Source organism: Salminus brasiliensis, chromosome 4, assembly GCF_030463535.1.
Source record: "Salminus brasiliensis chromosome 4, fSalBra1.hap2, whole genome shotgun sequence".
In the NCBI taxonomy this organism is placed as follows: domain Eukaryota; kingdom Metazoa; phylum Chordata; class Actinopteri; order Characiformes; family Bryconidae; genus Salminus; species Salminus brasiliensis.
In genome coordinates, this window is record NC_132881.1 from 38,459,604 (window position 1) to 38,485,762 (window position 26,159).

Consider the following 26,159-nt stretch of genomic DNA (forward strand, 5'->3'; position numbering starts at 1 on the left):
AGATTAAACATTTAACTCAAGTGAATTGAAAGAAAAATAATTGACTTAGGATTTCACAATTATTGGCACCCCTAACAATCCCTAAAAAATAAATGTAATTAAAGCATTTCTGTCATTTCTACTGTAGTTTATAAAGTTGCTCAGAGAGTCTAGGAATCTTTCATTCCTAGTTCATTACTCCCTGTTTCCCTGGGGTATAAATATAACGTGACACAGAGGCCTATTTCTCGTAGCCACTCTCCAACATGTGAAAGACAAGAGAACACACCATTCAAGTAAGGCAGGCAATGGATACAAGAAAATCACCACTCGCCTGCATCTGTCCATTTCCATATCTACAGTCAGTAGAATCATCAAGAAGTTTATCTTGCCACCACGTACAGTGAGGAGGATGGAAAGAGAGGTAAAAAGTTCTCCAAAGCTCACTGTCAGAGAATTGCATCAAACAGTGGCATCTTGAGGTCACAAAGTCTCCATAACAACCAGCAGTTGCTACCTACATGCCAACAAGCTGTTTGGGAGGCATGCACGGAAAAAAAGCCTTTTCTCACTTACAAGCATAAACAGAGTCTAGAGTTGTGGGACTTCAACTGGGACTTATTGTTCACTAATGTGGGTTTTTTTTCCTACTGAGTAAATGCACTTGGATTAAAGGTTGGATTTTCCCCTATTTTTGCATTGTTGTCCTATATAATTAAAATAATAATAATTCATTAAAACCCTAAGAACACATCTTAACGAGGGGGCCAATAATTGTGGAGGGAACTGTATGTGCAGTCATGTTTATGACTGGAGCATCAAAATAATCCCCAGTGATGTGTGGCCTTTAGCCTCTCTTCTTCTCTGAGCTATGACTAGTAACTGTCCTGAAGACTGTTACCTTATTCCTGCATTTACAAAATTATCCAAATGTTTGTGGACGCCCCTTCTAACAAATGCATTTGACTACTTTACATTGCACCCATTAATACAGATCTAACACAGATATGCAAATGCACACACAGTATGTCTAGCCCCTGTAGAGAAGTACTGCCAATTGAACAGGACTCTCTGAAGAAGATAAACATGAACCTATTGGAACCATGTCTAATGCCAGACATGGGCTACACACTCTTTTCCACTCTCTTTCTGTGTCTTTGTCTCATGGCCTTCCCACCTTTGAGAACTTTACAGCAGAAAACACTTTTTTAAAAAACTGTTGAAGAAGAAACAGTGAATAAGCAGGTGTCCCAATACTTTTGTTTATTTCTTTTGGTATTTTTCTAATGAACACACTACAGGCTGTTTTAACTACCTTTGGGGGGCACTTTATGTCATGAGGTTAGGCTTTCTACAACCAAATATTAGAGTATTGCTGTGAGGATGGGGTTGCATTCAGTGACAAGAGCGTTCGTGAGATCAGGATGTTGTATAATCACCACCCCACCTCCCCTTATCCCCAATTTCCCAGCTCATCCCAAACGTATTGGAGATTCCCATTTCAGAGTGCTCCTCAGTTCAATGCTGGGGGGCTTTATACCCCTTCAGCCCACCCCTGGCATTAGGCATGGTGCCAGTAGGTTCTTGTTTATCTGCTCCAGAGAGTCCTGTTCTATTGGCAATACTTTTCTACAAGACTCTTCTTATGCCTATGACTAAGCAATTATGTATGTTTTCTGTTTGTAGCAACATTGCTGGAATATTCTGTTACAAACGAGCCCTCTTGCTTTTTAAATTTCAGCAAAGTAAAAAGAATAAAAAAAAAAAAACATTGCATTTGATATTTCTGGAAACATGCCTCCGTTTCGGCAGTACCGTGTCCTTCCTCTTGTGTTGTCCAAAGACAGACAGATCAAAAGACCCAAACTTGGCACACCTGCTGCTTTAATCTCTTTATGCTGTGTGGTCTTCAGTACAGTAGAAATAGCCCATAACAACGGAAATATGAAGAAGTAACCCATTAACAAATGCATCTGTTGGTGGACAGCTCCTGTTCTTGCCAGTGGAGAGATCACTCCTATCAGAAGTCAAAGTGCAGTTCAGAGAGAACTGAAGTAAAAACACACGTCTGAGGGAATTAAAGAGGAGAAATCCAGATATTTCTGTGAAAGAATCTTCAGCTGAAGCTGTTGAGATGGTAAGAGGAAATGGGCAGAGGGTGTAGACTGTTATTTTGGACTGTTGACGCGCAATGAAACAGAACTGAAGGCATGTTTGAGATGCTTTCCACTGGAAAGTAACGGCGCTTTTTGGAGGGTCTGGAATTTCCTTTGTGAAATACCGAAAATGAAATGACATAAGAAATCATTTGTATCCAGTGGTGTGTTTAATGGGTTTAACTGAGCATTTGCTAGCATGCCATAGCTGAGTAATCTCACATGGTGATAATTACTTACACTATAAGGACAAAGTATTGGGACACCAATCATTCATTGGTTCATTGGTTCCTCTGAAATCAGAGGTTTTAAAAAAGTTTTTTGTTGTTGTTGGAATTACTGTTGGTCTCTACTGTCCAGGGAATGCCAATAGTCTTCAGAGTTCCAAAATATGGAGAAGGTTTTTTAAGGGTTTTTGAATAAAAAATAACATAACAATCAGTGCTCCGATCATTTTTAAAGGCTGAATTTTAACATTCTGAAAAGCTGAATCCAACACTTGAAAGCTGAAAGATGGCTCTGCACTGCTCCCCCAGAACTGTCTGGTGCATTGGACCAGATGTGGGTGGGCCACTACTGGCCAGCATCACTGAACTGCAAATAACACAGCCATAGAAAGACTGCAAACCTTCTCTCTGTTTTGGATCCATGTGGTCTAAAGTAAAATTCAGAGGTGAGCAATCGCCAAGCAGCATAGATGCTGTTGTCAGTGCAACATGATGACATTGAATTAGTAAATGGTAACTGAGTAAAAAGTCAATTTACTTTCTTATTAATACACATCAATAAAAGTATTATATTTGAAAAGCAGAAAAATACAGATCCTTCAAGCCTTTAAGTGCATGTCGGTGCAGCCGGTATGAATGTGGAGCTTCAAGGTTATAGAATAACAGATGTTTCGTAAGAACCTCAGATGAATGCGTGTCAATATGATCCAGACATGACATAGTTTGGACAGTCTTTGTGGAGCAGGGCAGTGGCCTTCACGGATCTGGTCTCTCCATTATACTGATGACTACAGAGCTGAGGGCAGTAGGTGTGAAGTAGTTAATCCTTCCGTTTGTTCTGTTGGCCTGTGTCTGACCTGCATCTGCACTGCTTAGCCTGACCGTGAGTTGCTGCGAAATTGGGCAGTGGGTTAGCAACAAGGTTTTCATATGAAGGTCAAATTTAAATGACATAGAGCTGTTATTGCTGTTTGTGGTACATTTGCTCCTTTGACTGGTATTTAATATAATTATTATTATGATTGCATCAATTATTAGTAATTGTTATTGTTTTAGTATTGTTATTAATAAGTCATTTAAGTATCTAAATATTTGTTGAAGTTGAAGTCCTGATTGTATATAGAAGCATTAGCATTATTAAAGAACCTGTGAAGAACCTTTATATAAGGGGCAAGTGAACCTGTGAGTGTAAACTATATTGGGATTGTGTGTGTGTGTGTGTGTGTGTGTGTGTGTATGTGTGTCTTCCAATGCTATTCTCTAAGTGCCTGTGGCTCTATATTAAACAAAACTGATTCAAGCTCACGGACACAGATCTGTTGAACGAAGTGTGTTATCATAAGTGAAGATGCTTCAGGGCAGCCTCTGTCAGAAACAATGAGCCCAAATAGTGTGTGTGAGTATGTGCTGACAGAAACTAGCATGCATTTCCTCTTACCTCCTTGAGCCCAGGTGTGCGAGAGCCGCAGCCCACTAGGCATCTGCACCACATGCCACGCTGTCTAACTGAATCTGACCCTCAGTTCATCTCTCTCTGACTCACTGGTGCTGAAACACACAAGTGAATCCAGGAGAAACAGCTGAGCCAGTAACGTCTGCACTGCTTATTCAGTGACTAATCTCACATACACAGTTTTCCTCTTAAAGGAAATGTAGCCAATCAGCCCACAGATTGTACTCCAGAACCAAGGCTGGGACCTTGTGATGAAGTACATAACTAAATCATCAGACACTTGACTGTATTTTCTTGGTGTAGTTGAGTAATGACAGTCCTCTTAAAGAAGCGAAATGCATGCAAGTAAAACAAAGCTGTAAAATGGGTCAATTCCAAAACCTCAGTATTAAGCTGTCCTGGAGAGTAGAAGTCACTGCTAGATGGGTGCAAAACTAAAAGTTAGCCCTTTTGGACCCCACTACAGTATTTTCAGCTGACTAACACAGAGAGGGCCCAGAGTAAACAGCAACACTCTGTGGTAAGACTCTGGAATAATTAAGCTATGCTATGCAATGTGGCTTCTGTGAGCTGCAAAATACCATAAATGGTAAAGAAAAATAATCACATGTGGTGTGCACCTCTTGCTGTTCAGATCTCCTAATGACTGACTGTGATTGGTCCTAATCACCATCTCATTTATTTGGAGCCCTTCTCACTGACTGTGATTGATCCAGTCACCACCTGTTGAGTCCCATTTTCAGTGAGATTCCAACTGGTCTATGTGACTCCCAGTGACCTGATCACCACTCTGTTTGTTTTGCAGCCCTCCCTTGACTGTGATTGGTCCTAATCACCACAACATTTGTTTAGAGTCCTCCTCCTCACTGTAATACATCATTTATACAGAGACCTCCCCTAATGTGATTGGTCCTAAGTGCCACTTTGGATGGTCTGAGACCTCCCCCGATTGTGACATGTCTTCAACCCCACCTGGTTTGTTCTGAGATCTTCTGACTGAGATTGAGCCCTAACATAACCTCATTTCTTTTTACTGTGATTGGTTTGTGACAGAGATACAGGCAAACCAGGCATGAGACTGGTTTTATGACTGTCCAAGGCAGATTAAATACAATAAATAAATAAATAAATAAATAAATAAATATATAGCAAAAGAGAGATATTCTGGCATATTAATGGTTTAATTCTATGTAAGAGCTGAATGGCAGCTCTAAAGATTCGAACACCCTGTTTAATTTTGGAAAAGCAGAAATCTACAAAACGTCACACTATGTTAGCATTCAGTTGGATAACTGGAAGAGACCTCTGGGAGACTTATGTAAAAGATATTTGTGTGTAATAGTCTGATGATGCACTTCTTTATTTTCTAGAATTATCCCCTTTAGGGCATGTAGACTAGATTATACAATATGTTATGCATGTTTCTGGAGAGCAAATCAGTTCCAATCTATAAGTCAGTGACCTTGTAAACTGCTCCACATCTCTCAGAATGTGTGTCAGTGTGTCACTCAAACTAATGCATGGGCTCAGTGAGTTTATTTGGGCTCAGCATCAAGACTTAGCATCATTACTCACAGCTGAGGTCAAAACAGGTAAGCACAAAACAGGAAACAGGTGCATACCGGATATTCCAGCTTCACCTTGTAGCTTGTAGCCCTATCTTGCTGGTGAGATTGTGGTCCATCTTGCTCTTTATCAGTGGTTGGTTTCTGACCTCAGAGCTGCATATTTTTGGGTGGTGGACCTCAACCCTGTAGTGACACTGATGTGTGTAAAATCTTCAGTAGTGCCACTGTGTCTGCTAGAACCACGCTGCTGCTGGTGGTCCACCAACCAAATAGTATCTGGTCAGCAGTGGTGCTATGGTCACAAACTGGTGTAATGAAATTATAATTGACATAGAAGACGACTGACAGATGAAAATAGATGAACATCAGTGAGGAAAAAGGCATCACACGGGACTCTCAGAGGAGGCTACGCTGCATTAAGATGAACAAAGAATGCTATATGCACAAAAGTATTGGGACACCTGCTCGTTCATTGTTTCTTCTGAAATCAAGGGTATTAAAAACCTGCTTTTGTTGGGGTAAGTGTCTCTGCTGGCCATGTGTAGCTTTCTACAAGATTTTGGAGCATTGCTGTGAATATTTGATTGTATTCAGCAACAGGAGTATTAGTGAGGTCAGTATGTTGGAAGATCACCACCCCACCTCATCCCCAACTTCCCAGCTCATTCCAAAAGTATTGGATGGAGCACCACCATCATTCCAGAGAACACAGTTCCACAGCTCCACAACTCAATGCTGGGGGGCTTTATACCCCTCTCGCCCACACCTGGCATTAGGTGGTGCCAATAGGTTCATGTATATCTTTTTCAGCGAGTCCTATTCTACTGACAGTACTTTCTACAGGGACTAGACAAGCTGCGTGTGTGCACATCTGTGTCAGCAGTGGCTGCAACGTAGACATTTGTTAGGTGTTTCTAATAAACTGGACAGTGAGTGTATATACTAAACCTATCTTATAAACTAACTGAGCATCAATGGCTCTAACTAAGTATCTATTCATCTATTATCTATTAATAAGCTGCCACTGTTGGGCCCTTCAGCAAGGCCCTTATCCCTCTCTGCTCTCCAGGCGCTGCAGAAATGGTTCACTGTGTGCTTCCTAGCATGCATATGTGTTTACTGCACGGGGGTTAAAGGCAGCGGCTAAATTCCACCTGTGTCCACCACAAACGGTGAACATGCCTTGTCTTGTCTTGTCCAAAGGACATGGTGAATACAGCCAACATGCCAGACCCCACAGTGTACAAAACCATCCTGAAACACTCTGTCTAGGCAGTCCTAACAAGACTGTGAGCAAGCAGGTGGGTTTAATGATGGAAGGGTGTGGCCACTCTGAAGCTAGAGCAGGAGAGGACCAATCAGGGCTTAGATAGTCAACGTGGATCCTCCTTCGGGGAGAGACTGTGTGTGAATGTTATAAGTGTGCCGTAATGAAAGCGCAGCACCTCCTCTCCACCCTCAATCAGCTCAGCAGGCAGAAGGAGAAGGAGAAGGAGAAGGAGAAGGAGAAGGAGCGCGCAGTGTGTTTCAGAGTCCACTGTAAACAGGCTGCACGCGGCGCCAGAGAGAGCGAGAAAGACCGTGACAGAGAGTGAGGATGAGTAGCGGCGCGCTGCGCTCCGTGATGAAGGTCTCGTGTCCAACCGCTGATCCAAGCTGCGCGCGCGTGGAGACTCTCACCACGAGGAATCACAGAGAGCTGGAGATCCAGTCTGCAGCTACCGTGAGTTCCACCTCCAGCCTTCCAGTTCTCCAGGCGTTCATCTTTATTGGAACCTCATGTCTTGGATTTTTGATGCTCTCTCTCTCTCTCTCTCTCTCTCTCTCTCTCTCTCTCTCTCTCTGGGTGTAAATGATGGTACCAAAAGGGGGTCTTCAGAGTGATGCCAAATTTTCCACTTGTGGAACCTTAAAGCATGGTTCTTTAAAGAATGCACCAGTGCAGAACATTTCTAGGAACTTTCCAGGAATCTTTATTAATAAGAACAGACTAGAGTGACGTTTCAGAGCCACTGGTAGTATCAATACGATGAGAAACAAGTGTTCAGTGATGTTTGCATTAAATTCTATAATATAGCGCATTACTTACGCTATATAGACAAAAGTATTGGGACACCTGCTCGTTTATTGTTTCTTCTGAAATCCAGGGTATTAAAAAATAGGTTAACCTGCTTTGGTGAAGTAACTGTTTCTACTGTCCAAGAAAAGCTTTCCGCTAGATTCTGTATCATTGCTGTGAGGATTTGATTGCATGCAGCAACAAAAGCATTAGTGAGGTCAGGATGTTGGATGATCACCACCCCACCCCACCGCATCCAGACTCCCCAACTCATCCCAAAAGTATTAGAAGGAGCACCATCATTCCACAGAAAAAGAACATGAAGAACTGAGGAGATAAATAAAGGAACATTTCTGTCGATCCTCAGCAGAAACTGCCTTTTTGGACAGTACACTGTTAATAGGACAAGGTCCTTGAGGAACGTTTGGGGGTTCTTCAATTAGTAAACTGTGGAGGAGCCTCTTAACAAAAACCTTCTTCTTCTACAAACCTTCTCTTCAGTGTTCTTATCCTGTTAACAGTGATGATGTGCTGAATGTCCTAAAGAAAGCTGTGACTTACAGTCAGGAGTTCAGCAAATATCACTTAAAGCTTTGCTTTAAGGGCCCATATGTGCACATTATTGTTGAACACATATTATATATGTTGAAATTGAATCCCTCTGAGATCCGCTTTTGATGTTTCTGTGGTTTTATGCACCAGCATTAGTCATGGTTTATAGTATGACCATTATGCAACCTCTCTTAGAATTGACTGTCTGATCGGCTGTATTGTATTTAGCCTCATTCAAAAGGCAGTTCAGTCTGAAACACTCTTTATAACGTCAGTGTTAATGGACGTGGCCAAGCTGCTGTGAGCTAAATAAGTGGGCATGTAAATGCATTGGGATCTGTGACAATCCAACAACAGTTAAACGGCTCAAACGGGCTGTTTTTGGAACTTAGTTAGCTTGAATGGGTTGTATGGTCTGAATACAGTGAATGGCTCATTTTGACACGTTAGTAATATTGATACACTGCAGTAAACTGTTTGATTTTCTGTTTGAACTGTGAGGAAATCTGTTTTTCAATGCTGCTGCTTTTTAAACATGTATAAAGATATTAACGAGTTTAATTATAGCAGCTTATAGACTCTGTATCAATGGACTAAGCTTTAGAAAATGCTTCTTTAAAATGGTATTGAGTTTGAGTGATGGGCTGAGTGTGTGTCCACATGTCTTCAGGGCCTCCACTGATACCTCATAATGAAATATTAACACTTCCCAGTTCAGGGTGTTCTCAGCTTTACGAGTACTGTTGCATCTGTTTGCAGTGTGAGTCTGTGCCAGGGGGTACTCAGGGTTGAGGCTGCAGACATGGGCGAGGTCTTACATTTACAGGAAAATAAAATGAGCTCTGACTAGCTTATTGAGAAAAGCTGAAGTTTTCACATAGGAAGGATTAGATTGCATTCAACCACATGGTTCATTTCTATTCAGATGGGTTTCTATATGTCTACATTGTCAGTGTTAACTGTTTAGTTGGGTTTTTATTCATTCCATTTGTACGAAGGTTTCATGGCGAGGTGACCAATACAGTTCAAAATGACTCCGAACAAAATCTCACTACATTTAGAACATTACAGTTTTCCTTCTTATATAATTTGAATTATATAAACTTATATTTATAACATATATATATAGTATTCCTTTCTTTTCTATTTTCATTTTGGATGCATGAGGTTTTCAGAGACATTTGATTTAATGATTATGTTACACTGTACAAAATTAAGCTGCCACAGCCATACTTGGCCAGAAGCTCAAGACAGGATATCTGGCCCTTCTGAGTGAGAAGGATAGTCCTCCCTCTACCCAGAACACTATAGACACTATATTACACTATATTATATAAGTCTATAAGGGCATGAAGGTGAAACCTAAATGACTCGTACCTGCGGGTTTCAGACTTGATCTGATCAGCCCTGACTGGTACTGGTCAGTTTGACCCTGTTTACACCTGGTCTGCCTTGAGTATCAGGATTATATCAGGATCTAGCTGAGCCACATATAAATGCAGCTGTAAACGCACCCAAAACACATTTAAGACATTTAAGATACAAATCCAATCACTCAAACCACTCCGGGAGGTGGTCTGAGATGCAAGAACTATGTTATAGCAGTGTAAACACATCCGTCTCTTCAAGACACATTCAACATCCACATTCCCTCCCAATACAACCGAAACACCAGTAATAATTACAGCCCCAAGCTCTAAGCTGCTGTTGCTCATTATCTGACACTCATCATATTTAGGTACATAAAAGCGTGTTATGATTCTAAGCGTATTATGCATACTTATTTGTGGAGCAACATTAACAGTTATCTTGCTAGCTAGCAAACTAAGTAAGTTCTGCTAGCTAAGTCTGCACCAGCAACAACTTCTTTTCTTTTTTCTCCTAATTTGGTTCTGGCAATTAACCCACCCATGTGTAGCTGCCCCTAGCACTATCAGTGCTCCTGCCACTAGGAGGGTAAAGACTCTCCTCTCATACATGTAAAGCCAGCAATGCAGCATGGTCAGGCAGCAGATACGCTCTGAGGAAAGCGCTGGGTCCTCAGCTCTGCCACACCATCCAACAGATGCCTGTGCTGGCCAACATCACATTTGGAGTTATGAGGGTGGAGACTGCCATCTACCCACCCACAACTTTAAGCAACGTTATGCAGCATTTTTACCTTAAGAAACAGTGCTCCACTGACCTGTAATAAGGAGAATACCGCCTCTATCGTTGCTACTCCGGGCCCGGCACACTGCTATTCGAATTATGTCATGATAAAAAATATATATTAAAAAAAGTTTTTTCATAGTAGGCACACCATTACTAGGTTCATCAATTCCTGCTGTTGGTTACAGGCACTGTTGCGCAAATGCAGATACGCGCCGCTTGGGTGGTCTTTTTCTTTATGAAAATGATAAAGCCTCTGGTGCGGAGGTGGTGGTATGGGAGGCCCCAAATAAAAATCTGCTTAGGGCCCCATAAAGGCTTGGGCCGGCCCTGCATCTGTGTATCTTTCTTTCTTAAGAGGAGTCTGGTCTTAAGTGGCAATAACTGCCTGAGGGCCGTGCGAGGCTGGCCACAGAGTGAACAGACTTTACCATGAAGATCTGGCCTCTGTTCCTCACACAGCGCGATGTCAGCCAGCGTGGACGTCTGTTATCTGATGAGTTGAGATGTTCCGAGAAAAGATGTGGTTGTCTGGCTTACATGTCTCTGAGGAAGCACATGGGCTTTGGGAATAAGAACACTGGGGACTCTCTCTCTCTCTCTCTTTCCCTCACTGTCTTATTCTCTCTCACATTCGATGCCTGCCTATTCTGTTCCCCCCTTTTAGTCTGTCAGTCTGTCTCTCTCTTACTATTTTCTCTCTCTTTCTCTCTCTCTCTCTCTCTCTCTCTCTCTCTCTCTCTCTCTCTCTCTCTCCCTCGCTCTCTCTCTCTCTCTCTCTCTCTCTCTTTCTCTCTCCTATTCTGTGCCTCTTTCCCTGTCCTCCTCCTCAGTCTGTCTGTCTGTCTCTCTCTCTTACTTTTTCCCAACTCTCTCTTGCTTTCTCTCTCCCCTATTCTGTGCCTACCTGTAGTGTCCTTCCCCTCGTAGTCTGTCTGTCTCTCTTACGCCCCCTCTCTCAGTATTTCAGTCATGTTGTTATCTCAGCACAGCAGGCAGCAGTGGACTCCAGCTTCTCATAGAAACTCTCTAGCTGCACTGTTTTTGGACTGTAGTGCGTTTGTGATTTCTGAGATCATGGATGTTACTCACACACATCCATCATTTGCATCCCTCCTCTCAGTGTTTCCTGGGCATTTGTGAAGTTTCTAAAAACAAAAGGAATGTAAAATGATACAGAAGGCCACCACTGCCCTGTGTAATGTGATTTCCTTATGGTGTTATAGGCGTCTGAGCGTGAGCTCTATAGGGAAATTATACACAGCAGGAGACGCATGCTGCACTCAATACAGCGACAACTGAAATGTGAAATCTGTGGTCATACACTAATTACATTGCTTATTGTGGTCGGACATCTGTAGATCATCAGAACGTCAATGGCGGTTCAGCTCAGATGCGCGTTTGGTTCGGGTTTGGTTATTCTCCTGAGGCTCGGAGCAGCATCTCAAATTCCATGGGATTTTGGATGATCTTTTTTTCTTTAATAAAAGCAGACTGGCCTGAGATTAAAGTACTTTAATCTGTCGTAATTCCTGCGTAAGTAAACCGAGCTCTACAGTGACTAATCTCCGTGACCTCTGTGTGTTACGCAGTTCCAGTGACAGCAGGAGGAGATGGCAGCTCTCGAGAATGGAAAAGGCCTGAGGTATCTGTGGGCTTAAATAAATTTGCCTAATGACCCATAGGTCACTTCTTATCTGCTGACTCCCTGATGCTCAGTTACATAAGATTAAATGTAGCCTTGAGTTGCGTCTTCAGCTTCATATTCGGGCCGCATTTGAATGCACTGAGCGTGAAAGAAGACGCAACTGCTAGCTGACACAGTTAGAACAGAACAGTGGAAAGTATCTGATTGCTCTAAAGATGATGCCATCATAGACTGATTTTCCTTTACTGTTTTGAGCTAAATAATCATTTTTTGTTGTTTTATGCAAATATTTCTGGAATATATCTGGAAGGGGTTGTTAATTCCATGAAAAAGGACCACAACCTTCTTAGATATTACAGGGCAAGTATGTCAAGATTTGTATCACGTTGTAGAGCATTGTGGGAAACTTAGTTGTCCACAGTTGTGGAAGACTCATGCATACCTGATTCAACTGGTAGGTGCATTCGAGCAGTGAAAACGGCAAACTGTCTTGAACTCAGTTGAGTTAAGTTCAATTCAATTCAGTTTTATTGGCAGGCTTATATTACAGGCTTGTACAGTACAACAGTGCAGAACAGGTAGGACATACAGTAGAGCAAGGACAATAGACAAAACATAAGACAGTAAATACAATGAATACAAAAATATGTGTGTGAAGTTTTACTGTATATGATAAACATTGTGGAAGAAACAGCCTTGTGGCGGATGAAACCAAAGAAAAGTAAGAGACACAAGGTTTATATTAATACGCTCTTAAAAATAAAGGTACTTCATGTAGGTTCTTTGAGCAAAGCCATAAAGGAAACACCTTCTTCCCAAGTTTACTCAGAAGTTGAAGCATTTTGTGCAAATTCAAACGTTCATTCATTTTGAAGTCTGGACTCTAGGGTGGTCACTGTTCGCCAGCAGCTTTAGCAGTTTGATTTGTAAAGTCATCTGCTCACAGAAGATGTAGATATAATTGACCATTGACTGGAATCTGCCGTTGTTTTTTGCTTGATCAGCCAAGTGTGATGATCTCCCAAATAGTCTCAAATATCCAATTCTGTGCCGGTCAAATGTACACTCGTGCTGCACGATAGTTCATGTCACAGGACAGCGGCATAGCGTGGATGTTCTTTACAGCAAGTAAGCAGTGAAGAAACAACTCCATAGTAGTTTCAAGCAAAGATAGTAAGACACACAAAAACGCCATCAACCTGCTGAATGTGCCCAATCTGATGTTGAAAAAGTGCAGAGTCAGCCACAAGCCAGCAGCATCTGAAGATCTTTTTTTCTTTAGCAATGAAAAGACCAAAGCCACTGGATGATCAGTGAGGTTTTAGAAACTTGCAAAGGTGTCAAAAGTATTAACATTCATTACTGAGGTAAAAGTGGAGATACTAGGGTTTAAAAAGACTTTAATAGAAATATCAACTTAAGCTTTTTACTCAAGTAAAAGTGTAAAAGTACTGATATCACTACTTATCACTACTAGTATAAAAGTAAAAGTAAAGCTTAGGCCACGCCACAGGGGCCTATAGTGCACTACCCCCCCCCCCCCCCCAATCTTTTTTTCTAAAAGCCATAATGACAATAATATATTATTAAAATGTTGTTCTTGAAACATTTTGGGATGCATTTTAGTAATATCAAATAACTATAAAATCTAAAAAATATATAAAGGAGCATCTTTGTGTACTACTGAGCATCAACATGTGTGCTATGAAGGGGAAAATATGATAGTAGTTGTCTATGATGTAATAATGTATTGTAATGATGCAGAAAATCAAACTTCAGAGGCATGTGATCGGTAAGCTTTATTGGAAGCCTAGTTGGGACATTTCACTTGAGTTCTCTTGAGTTCTCTGCCACAGACATCTTCATACTAGGCTACATATGTCTGCTATGTCACACTTTCTGGATGACGTGATTTATCTGGACAGGGTTTTTTTTTTTTGGTTTTTTGAATGATGACAAACCAAATGAAAACAAACCGAAATGAAATAGGAGTAATGAGGCTATTTTATAAATGGAAAGAGTAGAAAGTAAAAACAATTGGGTTTAAATGTAAGGAGCAGAAGTAAAAAGATGTCTGAAAAATAATTACTCCAGTAAAGTATAGATAACCAGAATTTCTACTTAAGTAAGGTAAGGAAGTATTTGTACTGAGTTACTTGACACCTCTGGAAATGTGGATACATTACTGGGCTCAACATACACCACACAAAACCAGCAATTCTTCTCAAACATTTTGTGTTACCAGAATTGTTTAATCTCATGTCACGGCACACAAGATTATCCTGCATTTCACTAATTTTTCACTTTATTCAGAGAAGTTTATGTAAAAAAAAAGTTTTTTAATATTTATGTGAGCATTTACATGAAAGAAAAGTTTATATAAATATGATAGTGTATGCTATCCATTAAAATCGGACAAAATCTGGATTGGTAGGCGAGACTTTCTTAAAAAATAGGAAAACTAAATGGGCCAAATTGGTTCATTACTACTCACAGTGGAAGGATAATTTCTCTGTGTCGGGTTGCTATCTGCTCAGTCTCTCTCTCATTTTTTTACCATATAATGCCGATGGTCTGCACAGCCTATCTGTCTTCCCTTCATTTCTTGCACAGTAGTCTGACAGCATGCTCACATGGCATAATTGTTTACCACCAAAAGCACATAGGCCTCTACAAAAGTTGATGAGCTTGCTATAGGAATTTAAAGAGATGACCAGAAGCAGCTTCCACCTGTTTTTACATGTTCTTAACCCAAGGTGCCATCTCAGAGTTGGAGTATTAGACGTATTCATTTCTAATACCATTAAGATAATGAGGACGGGTTATTTTAATCTCTGTATGCTCGCTGAAGTCAGAACACAGAGCTCTAGAGGATTAGACAAATGTTTCCACAGATAAACAATACAATACATCCACAGTAAAAGACAACAAAAACTACGGCTTGCCACAGATTGCCCTGGCTGAGGCAGAACAGATGGATTTAGTTTCACATGCTTGATTGTTAATTACCTGAGGAATTAGGGTCATGCACTTCATTCAGGACCTACAGTACTATCAGGCAAAACAGAAGATGTGAATTGGAATTCGGCTTTGCCAGCAGAAACGCTGCCGGTTTTGTATGAAGAGTGAAAATAACAACACAGGATTGTTCCACAGCTGAAGCAGCCAAGTCCTTAACAATCACTCATTCTAGTTTTTGGAAAGCCAGCTTTTGGATTAAATCAACAATGTGAGCTTCTTCACACATAGTACAGTGCAGACGCCAAAGACCACCCTTCATTTCCTGTCAAAACAGCCAGTTCCTCTGTTTTCAGCACCAGGACTTCATATATTTAACAGAGAATTACACAGAGGCCTCAACAAAGTATAATATTAGCTGTTTCAGGGTTTAGCAAATCCACCCTTTATCTTTATTATATACATCCTTCCAGACCTACAATGTTGAGTTATTTTGGATGGACAGAGATGCCTCTAGATCTTGAGTGAGCTTCAACCCTGGCAGGCCGAAAGTGTTATTACAAACGCCTGTTTCCAAAGAACAGACCCACCAGTTTGTCCCTGCAGTTACTGATAATATATAGTGTGTAATAGGCCTTGGACTTGGGGTTAAGTACTATTTATCTGAGGGGGAGGAGGGGGTGGTTGGTTTAGTGGTCTACCAGGTTCTTGCACATTTGTTAGGAGCTTTCCCCTCTTTTATAGATAAGTGGAACAGTTTATCTATCTAATGTGCTCAGAAATATGCCCAGAAAAATATAATTTATAACATAATAATAATATAACTTATTGACAAATTTTGGGTAAATTGTCAGAAATTGAAAAAGAAAATGACTGAAAATAGAATACAAATAAAAAAACATACTGTATTGAGACACACTGAATTAGGACACACTGGCACACTGTATTGGGAAAGAATAGGTTGCTCTAAAGATTTCAGTGAATTCCACCGTGGCACTGAATAGGATGCCACTAAATACCACAAATTTCACTTGGTGAAATTTCTCTCCTCCTAGATATTTCACTTTTAAGTGTGAGGGGTATTATTGAAAATTGGAAGAGTTTAGGAACCACAGCAACTCAGCCACAAAGTGACCACGTACCAAGTCACAGACCAGGATCACAGAGTGCTGAGCTCAGAGCAAAGTACAGAAAAGTCTCCAACGCTCTGCTGACTCAATAACTGCAGAGCTCCAAACCTGCTGTTAGAGCTACAAAAGGGGGCCAACTCCATATGGATGCCAATGGATTTAGAAAGGGGTGTAATAAAATTCTGTAAGTGTAATGTGTAAATGTCCCAACACCTTTGAGTGTGTTGTTGCACTGTTACCATAAACCCTTTTCAACTGTGAGGTAAAAACAGTGCCAACACGATGAAAATGTTTTGGGAGCAAGTATGCTGTATGCAAACTGCATATTAAAGCCCACGCTTTAATCAGAGGATAAACACAAACAAACAAACAAATAAATAAACAAATATATAAAATGGAGCAAATATGAATTTTAGAGATGGCTGTCTGTTACACATTCAGACAGAGACTGTAGTCTTGCTAGCCATCTGAGCGGCTGTCCAACAAATACAGAAACAATATTATTAGAATATTGTAATATCACAGCGTTCATTCTTATCAAGAGACTCTGTTTTTCTGCAGAAGTCTGCAGGGAGATTTTTCCACACTTCAAATGTTCAGTCAGCTTTTCACCATTTAAGTAAGTCCAAACACATTCACTGATGTTGGAGTCCGGACTCTGGGCTGATCAGTCAGCTGTTCTGAAACTGCAGCAGCTTCAGACATTTGATTACTAAATGTTGCTGTTTTGTTTGTTTCCTTTTCATCTTGAATAGCTCCACGTCCTTTCTGTCCCGCAGTGTTGAGCTGTCTTCTCACAGTGGAAGGATGGACACAAACACCTGTGGATTTTTTTTCAGATCTGAAGTGAGATTGGAGCAACCACAGCTGCACCAGAAACGAAACTGTCAATCTCATATTGAAGGAGAAATTGTAGTCGTGCAGGGCACCTAGGCATAGCTGTCTGAGGGGCCTTCCAACAAATACTGAAATAATATATCTAATACTGGACAATCATCATTAAATTATATGTAAATTAAGAGAAAATAAATCTACGTTCACATTACCGGGCTGAAATGGCTTAAATCAGATTTGTGCCTTAATGTGAAACCGATGTCAAATCATCAAGATGTTTTGGCGTTCACAAGAATAATGTGGCCATATGTGTCTCTGACCAGCTCTGAATGTGGTCCCAACATCCTTGAAGCTCATTGTATCCTGTTCACACCTGTACTTTGTGCTGGCCACTTATGATCGGATGCTCATCCGATTTGACAGAATGCGTCATGAATGTCTTTTTGCCTGTACGCACACGCTTAGTGCTGTTATCATCAACCAGCACCACCGGCAGCGCGGCAAAACAACAGTGGATAAGAGTAAAACGTCTGTGACAACAGTCAGTGCTGGAACAAAGAAGTTGGCGTATCAGTTTGCTCCTGTGTGCCGTTTCAGGTTTGTTCATATTGCAAAGAGGTGTGAACAAATGTGAACAGATCTTCTACAATAAACCTAAACTTAAATATATTATTTTTCTGCAAATTTGTGAGCACAACCTGTATTTATTTGATTAATTTAACAATAATTAATGCTAAATCTATGGTTAATTATTTTCCAGTATGTTCAAATAAGCAGATAAACAACAATTGACATTGGTTACACTTCAAAATATGCAGGAATATGTTATCTGTAGTGAATGTGACCACCAAACTGCTTCTGACTATCCACAAAATGAACAAATCTGACTCGGGGTGCCTAAAGAATCTAGCACTGTTATCACACTTAATCATCTGACATATGTCCCACTGCAATGGCAACAACAATAATCAACATCCAACTAAGGGACAGACAACATTTCTTCATTTAGTCAGTCCCTTGGGTGTATTCACAGGTTAGTAGATCATCTATTTTTATACCCGCAGTGAGTCTTTGAGCCTACATGGACTGCTTGGCCAGAGTCAGAGATCCCTGGTCACTGCTCCCACTGGTCTAGTCAGTGATCCATCCTTGTCCATACACTATGCATCCAAATGTTTGTAGACACCCCTTCTAATAAATGCGTTCAGGTACTTATCACACATTCCTGGCACAGATGTGCAAATGCACACACACACACACACACACACACACACACACACACACACACACACACACACACACAGTTTGCCCTTGTTCTTGTAGAAAAGTACTGCCAATAGAATAGAACCCTCTGGAGCAGATAAACATGAACTTACGGGCACCACGGCTAATGCCAGTCATGGACTAGAGGGGAATAAAGCCCCCAGCATTGAGCTGTGGAGCAGTGGAACTGTGTTCTCTGGAACGGTGGGGCAGTACATTTGGGATAGGTTAGGGATGAGGTGGGGTGGGCTGGTGATCACTGAAATTCCTGACCTCACGAACACTGCAATCAAGTCCTCACAGCAGTGTTCTGAAATCTAGTAGAAAGTCTTCTCTGGACAGCAGATACCGTTACTTCAACAAAAGCAGGATACAGGATACAGGATTTTAGAAGAAACAATGAATGAGGGTGTCCCAATACTTTTATCCACATATATTTGTGTAAATAGTGATGCACAGCAAGTGACCCAAATAGAGATTTGAAGCGTGATACAGTGCTGAGCATTAGAGAGAAGAAAGTCAGTTCAGTCAAGAGTTTCCATCATCATTTCCAAGGCACATTTTTAAACTGTTTAATTTTGTGGTAAACTTTGCCCAGTGACAATATTGCTCTGTCTGCGTTCTACTTCCCCCGAGGTCAACGCACTGAAGCTGAAACCGTGGAACAGCCACATGATGAAGCTTTAAGTATGAGAATGGTCTTTAAGAAGGACGAAGGAAGCTTCTGAATGGGTCGAATGCGTCAGTATATGTAAATCCAGTAACGCACTGATGTGGTGCCAGGCTGTGAGGCGTTTTCCTACGTACAGATCCCAGTACCCAGTGCTCATAAGCTGTTAACCACTGCTGAAACACCTTTCGTTAATCTTACCAAAAGATAATTAAGAGCAGCTGCTGTCACACTGAGGTGAAGAAGTGAAACCAATCCAGTGTCTGTTGCATTAGATTAGTTTTAATCTCAGTCAATCTCATCACGTCTTTGTGGCCTCATTTGACCCCAGATACAGACAAGGAGAAACAGCTGATGATGATTACTGATATATTCTGTAATAACTTCTGTAAAAATAAAAGTGAGCAGTTGGGGCTATCAGGTGGTTGTATAAATGTTTTGACAGCAGAAAAAGAGCCTTGAGTGCTTAGAGTGAATGTGAACTTTGGTTTTTAGGGGTTTGGCTCTGCTATGTGGATGCTAACTGCTAGTGCCGGAGCTATTCTAAAAAGGGGACAATGTTCTCACATCTCGTTGGTTGCATAACTGTGTGAGAAAGCCATGCTAATCTTACCCTTACTTTGTAATTTCCCAGGCCTGTTTGACCTAGACACTCACACAAACTGTCTCCTCACATTGCTGTCAGATAGAGAGTGTTGGTTGATGGGATTCAAGGCAATCGCGGGTTTGGTGCCGGCACCAGTGCCTGCTCTAATGCAGGGAGCTGTAGGTACATGTCGATTGGGCATGGGCAGTTGGGAATGGGCAGTTGAGCTGGCATCTATAGGCTTAGTAAGATCCAGCAGTTGATGTACAGAGAAACAGTACTTTAGTAAATGGTTGGGTACTCACATAGACAAATTCTCATAGTTTGTACAGTTTTAGTAATAATTTGGTTGGATGTCTTAAAGCAGCATTATGAGCATTTTTGCATTCAAATAACAGCTTTTGCATTCAGCTACTTTAAGTTGCACCCATTGGTGACACACATGTGCAAATGCACACAGACCAGTGTCTGGTCACTGTAGAGAAGTACTGCCAATAGAATAAGATTCTCTGGAGCAGATAAACATGAACCTATTGGCCCTATGCCTAACGCCAGGGATGGGCTAGATGGGTATAAAGTCCCCCAGCATTGTGGAACTGTGTTCTATGGCATGATGGTCCTCCATCCAATACTTTTGGGAAGAGTTGGGGATAAGACGGGATAGGGCTCATCCAACATCCTGACCTCACTAATGATCTTGTCTCTGAATGCAATCAAATCTTCACAGCAATGATATCAAGTATGTTTCAGGACTTTTTAGGACTGAAACACATAACTCCACCCATACATGAAGCTTTTACAATTTGTGTTTTGAAGGAGACTAATTTCAAGCATCTTGAAGGAATTATCCAATATGAAGTGTATAATGCCATGTTTACTCTTTAGGATGCTGTGTTTGCTTCAGAAAACCGGTAAAGGCAGTGTATAGTTGTGCCTAAGAGCATTTTTCTGCCATCGCCTCATAGTTTCAGTGCAGTCTTCTGTGCTGATTTGTGCTTTCCCACAGCTTCTCTCACGCAACACAACAGGAAACTATCGCCTGAAGACAGAGCAGCGTCAAGTAAAAGGTCTCAGAATTAGACTTTTACCGCAGCAAGACACAACTGCAGGGGTTTCCATATAACTCTACAATTCATAAGACCCAAAAAGCACGCTTTCGCCTGAGTGCAAATGAACTACATTTGCGTACATCAGTTTTAATTAGCTCTGAATATGAAAGGGTACAAAGTGTTTCAGGCTTTTAACAAACTTCAAAAATAAATACCTTTTGCACAGTAGTGTGTCTTCAGAGTACATACTGGCCCATCCTACAGTGTTATTCAAAAAGAAAAAGCCCTTTGAGTTAACAATGTTTTCACAGTGTGAATATGAGATGATTACATTCTAGTGAAGCATGTTCTGAATTCTTAAAGAGGCTCTTCTGCCAAAATCAAAAGTATAACCATCACTATTTATTATGTTTCTTGTAAATATGTCAACTCACCTTCTACAGCAGTGTTCTCTCTCTTAAATGTGAGATTTTCACGGTTTATGTCTGGGGAAAGCTTTTGCTAATGATGTACATTGAAGGTGGGAGGAGATTTTTAAAATCCACAAGCACTTTTTGGGAAGATATATGAGGGCAGGGGGGTTAATAAGGATTTTTGTTCCAGTAGTTGACTCAAGAAAGCCATGGCTAATGCTTCTAAAGGGAACCTGAATGAGCAGCCTCAAGTCAAGTCAAGTCAAGTCAAGTGGGTTTATTGTCATTTCAACTACATACAGAGTACACAGTGAAATGAAATAACGTTCCTCCAGGACCATGGTGCAACATAGACAGTGCATACAAAACACAAGTGCAACACAAACAAGTGCGGACAGACAACACAACACAGTACAGACAGAGAGTAATAAATAATTGGCGGTAGTGTGCAAATTATGCAGTGAGGTAGTAAAGTTATTAGTGCAAATGCTTGTGCTAAAAAATGCTACCCATGTTATCTGGGGTAAATGGTTGGAGAGAGAGAGAGAGAGAGAGAGAGAGAGAGAGAGAGAGAGTGCATGTAGCAGAAAAGACATCAGTTCAGAAGTTGGGTTGAGTTGTGTTGAGGAGTCTGATGGCTTGGGGGAAGAAGCTGTTGCAGAGTCTGGTCGTGTTGGGCCGGATGCTGCGGTACCTTCTTCCTGATGGCAGGAGGGAGAACAGTCTGTGTGAAGGGTGGGTGGAGTCATCCACAATGCTGATTGCTTTGGGGATGCAGCGGGCAGTGTAAATGTCTATGACAGAGGGGAGAGAGACTCCGATGATCCTCTCAGCTGTCCTCACAATGCGTTGGAGGGTCTTGCGGTCAGAGGCTGTGCAGGTCCCAAACCAGGCAGTGATGCAGCTGCTTAGGATGCTCTCTATGGTCCCTCTATAGAAGAGGGTGAGGATGGGTGGAGGGAGACGGGCCTTTCTCAACTTCCGGAGGAAGTAGAGACGCTGCTGGGCTTTCTTGGCTGTAGAGCTGGTGTTCAGGGACCAGGTGAGGTTCTCTGCTAGGTGGACACCAAGGAACTTGGTGCTCTTAACGATCTCCACAGAGGAGCCGTTGATGTTGAGCGGAGAGTGGTCTTGTCTTGTTTTCCTGAAGTCAACAACCATTTCCTTGGTCTTCTCTACATTCCAGTGAAGGTTGTTGACTGTACACCAGTCTGTCAGCTGCTGCACCTCCTCTCTGGATGCTGACTCGTCGCCTTTGCTGATGAGACCCAGCACAGTTGTATCATCTGCGAACTTTATGATGCTGTTAGAACTGTGTTTCGCAACACAGTCATGAGTCAGCAGGGTGAACATCAGAGGACTCAGTACACTGCCCTGGGGTGCCCCAGTGTTCATTGTGAACACTGCCTGTAATCATTACCTAGTAGTTAGGTTTTCTTTGACACTATGGAGAGATTTCTTGAGGTTGTTTGATGCGTTTGTGTAATGGATGCTCATTGCTCAGTTCTTAGAGCTAGAGAAGACTCCTTTTTTTTTTGCAATATCTCTCATTCTTTGCTCCACTTATCAGAGAGGGAGTCTGGCCTTCTACCACAAAGCAGTTCTACCACAAAGTTATCTGAGTTCTCCCCCCTCTCTTACAACCTCCTTCCATATAATCATATGCTGATGGCATGGGCCAAACCCGAAAATGACAAATAACATTGAGAGAGTTTTAGGCCAGAATACCCCTTTAATAATCATACTACACACAGATTGTAGTCTTGTATGCCAGCTAAGAGAGATAAGGTAACCTTACTTCATATGCTGATGTTCACCTGGAGTGTATATCCAGCAGACGTTAATGAAGTGTTGGTCTTTCATGAGGCTTCAGGAATGTCTCTCCTGGATTTCAACTTCTGGAGGAATTCTATTCTGTGAAAATCATCAGCTTTACTGTGGTTGTTTGTTGTTTATCAGATATTTAATTAAGAGAACTTTCTCTCTATCAGAGTCCCTAATGCAATGTAGCAAATGCTCAGCACACCACCTACCGTCTATCAGCTTCAGCACACACTCCTGCAAGTGAAGTTTCTGTCACATTAAATCTGACCATGTCTGATCTCAGACTTCGTAACACGCTCCTTTGACATGCCCTAGTCACGTCAGCTCAGCTTGTGAGTGTGGCTTGACTAGCCAGCCACTTAACATTCTCACCTTGTTCAGTTTACACACAAATCTAATAATACACATGTTTTTAAAGACCCATCAGTAAAGGACAAAGGGTAAATGTTTAAAGTTACATTGCCCATGCATGTTATTTGAACACAGGTTGCCAGTACACTGTTCATCAGCAGGTTGCATAATCCAAACTACGCTAAAGTATTGGGACACCTGCTCATTCGTTGTTTCTTCTGAAGTCCAGGGGGGGGGCAGTGGGTTAAAGTACCAATTTAAAGTCGAACTTTGGACATATAGTGAGTGTAGGAACCAAAACATGACAATTTCCAATCTCTCTTTTTCACCTGAAACAAAACTAACTGGTTATTGTTATTGTGCCTGTAATACTGATTGGCTGCACTGTACTGTAGTTTCTATATATGCACTGGGGCATAGTAATACATCATGGAGTGTATAATATCATAGTATATTATATAATATTATATGATTTTGTGCACTATATGCAGCTCATTTATTAGTTTCTATAGTTGTGTAGCACAAGCAGTGATCATATAACTCTCAGTTCTAATGTAAATCTGAGTATAAAGACTGAAAGCTCTTTTCTACATATTTTCTAATGATGCTCCAGCAATAACACTCACACACACATACACTCCCCCAACACACACACACACACACACACATACATACATACACACACACACACACATATATATATATATATGTATATATACTGACCAGTAATGGAGGAGGGGCCCAGGAATTCATCATTGAAGGATGCCCGTGGAAGTGACAAGTGCCTTTGTGCTTGTTACTGACCTCAGATCAGATGTTTTATTCACCCTGCTGTGTCTTGGAAAAGTGGAAAACAGAAGTGGAAAGAGGTATGGAGATACAGGCAGGATCAAGTTTAGGTGTGAATGGGGCTGATGATCTGACATGTGAAAGAGTATTGATTGTGGATGAGGTGAATGTACTGGAGATCAATTCAGAGCATATTGCTCTCATTCTCAGGATGTCTAGGCTTATACAAGAAAACAAACAAGGCTAGACTGTTCCCTACGTGGCAGATGCTAACAAATAGATAAAATTCACAAAATATAGTTATGAAATAATGTAATATGTGGGGTCAACATGGAACCCGAGGACAAAACCTTCTGGTTCCCGGTTGGACTACCCATACAGGCCCCACATGGACATGTTAGCTGGGCCTGTGCATAAAAGAGTGGTCTAACCCTCAGTGTAACCTCATTTCTGCCCCTCTTGTGAGCAACCTATCATCATCATCCATCTCTCAGTTCTATCCCTGTTCATCAAAAAGTGGTCTGACCTTCTAACTTAAACCAGAATCTATGTACACTAAACAGCTTTACAAATACAGAATCTCCAGAAGAAATAAATGTTTCAGTGTCTCTAGTCTGCAACCATCAGAGAGATTTCCTAATTGGCCTAGACATTTGGGCAGATCTACTGATTTTCTGGTTTCATTTGAGTGTATTTCTTGATTAGTATTTACGGGAAGGCTCTTCATCAGGTTGTTCAACCGCAAATTAGTAGATTGGTACTAAGCAGCATAATATGACTTGTTTATGTTGATGGTTTGAAGGCCGCTTATGCAAGAATTGTCTACCTATATATTCAAGCCCAATTTCTCTAATTGTCGTTTTTGGAAGCTCTTCTTGCTGATGTTTATGACTGCTCAAAATCCACGTTTACTGAATATAATTACTATTCACAAACATAGGAGCCTGTAGAAGCCAGTGTAGCATGTTCATAAAGGAATTGGTCCAGCTCCTCCTACTCGTATTCCTTCTGTTAGAACTAAATCAAAGACATCACATCCAGTCTTAAATTTTCACAAAATGATTTCCATCTGGGCCCCCTTTCCCCAGAACACTGAAATAGGTCAACGAAAGGAAAAAGTTTCTTCTGGTGTGTATGGATCTGTATTCACTATACCTATTCATTTCTACCAACATACACTATGTGTGGACTTCTAATGAGTGAATGGACTCTCTGGAAGAGATAAACATGAACCTGTTGACACCATGGCTACTGCCAGCTGTGGGCAAGAGGGGTAAAAATCCCCCAGAATTGAGCTGTGGAGCTGTGGATATGTGTTCTCTGGAATGATGGTGCTCTTTCACCAGTACTTTTGGAATGGGCTGGGAAGTTGGGGATGAGGTTGGGTAGTTAGTGTACAACAACCTGACCTTACTTGTTTCTGAATGCAATAAATCCTGACTGTAATGCTACACATTACAGGAATGCTTCTAGTAGAAAGCCTTCTATGGACAGTAGAGACATTTACACCAACAAAAGCATATAATAAATATTCTTGCTTTCAAAAGAAACAGTGTCTTAATATTTTTGTCCTCATGGTGTAATTTTGCAAGCTAGTGTACTGGCAACCTGGAATTTAACCCTCAACAGCTACCTTTTTTCTTTATTACTAATTCCCACTGTCGCTCAGCCTTTTAAAGAAAGGATGTTCCACAGTTTTGTCTTTTTTCCAGTTAAAAGTATGATTGTCCAGATCAGGATGGAAATCTATCAGACCCAGTGGTCCAGAGTTTCTAATATGGGCATGATGCTGACTAAAGAATGATCTTTAATTGCTCTGTGTTTGCAGATTGCCATGGTGCAGGAGGCAGTTCAGCCCTTCCCCACAGTGGACGTTCCAGACCATGCTCACTACACCATTGGGGCTGTAATCTTGGCCATTGGCATCACTGGCATGGTGGGCAACTTTTTGGTCATCTATGCCTTCAGCAGGTGAGAGGAAATTAGCGGTGTTGATCACTGAGTCCAAGTTGTCTTAATCTAATCTAATAAAATCCAGTTCATTTTTTCTTTTATAAAAAACACAATATCTAAAGGATTAAATCTGGAACATCCCAGAGAGAAGGAAGGACGCTCGTTAGGACACTGTGTAAGCTTTTTTTGTGCCATCCCCTCCCTATTTATTGCAGCACATTGTTAACATAAACACCCTCCACCCTTCAGAAAGGAATAATCAGTGTTATTTTAGCAACTACTGTAGTTTTACCAAGACTTCTGTCTTCACTCTTTATTATGCCTATATTTGGACCTACTATTTAACAATAATGACCTGCAATATCAAAATAATGACTTATTTTTCCAGACTTTGACTTGGTATTTCAAAATAAGTATATATATATAGTGTATGCTAATCCAGGAGCCATGACAAGTCATTCTGTATATATGACATTGTATATATATATATATAAACACAATAGTAAGTGTATATATATATATATATATATATATATATATATATAT

The 26,159-nt window shown here is 41.1% G+C and overlaps 1 protein-coding gene across 1 annotated transcript in view; it reads left to right on the top strand.

The window, feature by feature from the left end:
- The first annotated feature begins 6,834 nt into the window (after window positions 1–6,834).
- opn4a (opsin 4a (melanopsin)) overlaps window positions 6,835–26,159 on the top strand; it is a 36,118-nt gene continuing 16,793 nt past the window's right edge. The window contains exons 1-2 of the mRNA XM_072677046.1: window positions 6,835–7,106; window positions 25,489–25,631. Of these exons, the coding sequence (XP_072533147.1) occupies window positions 6,981–7,106; window positions 25,489–25,631 (269 nt within the window). The 5' untranslated portion in view covers window positions 6,835–6,980. The remainder of the gene's footprint in view (window positions 7,107–25,488; window positions 25,632–26,159) is intronic.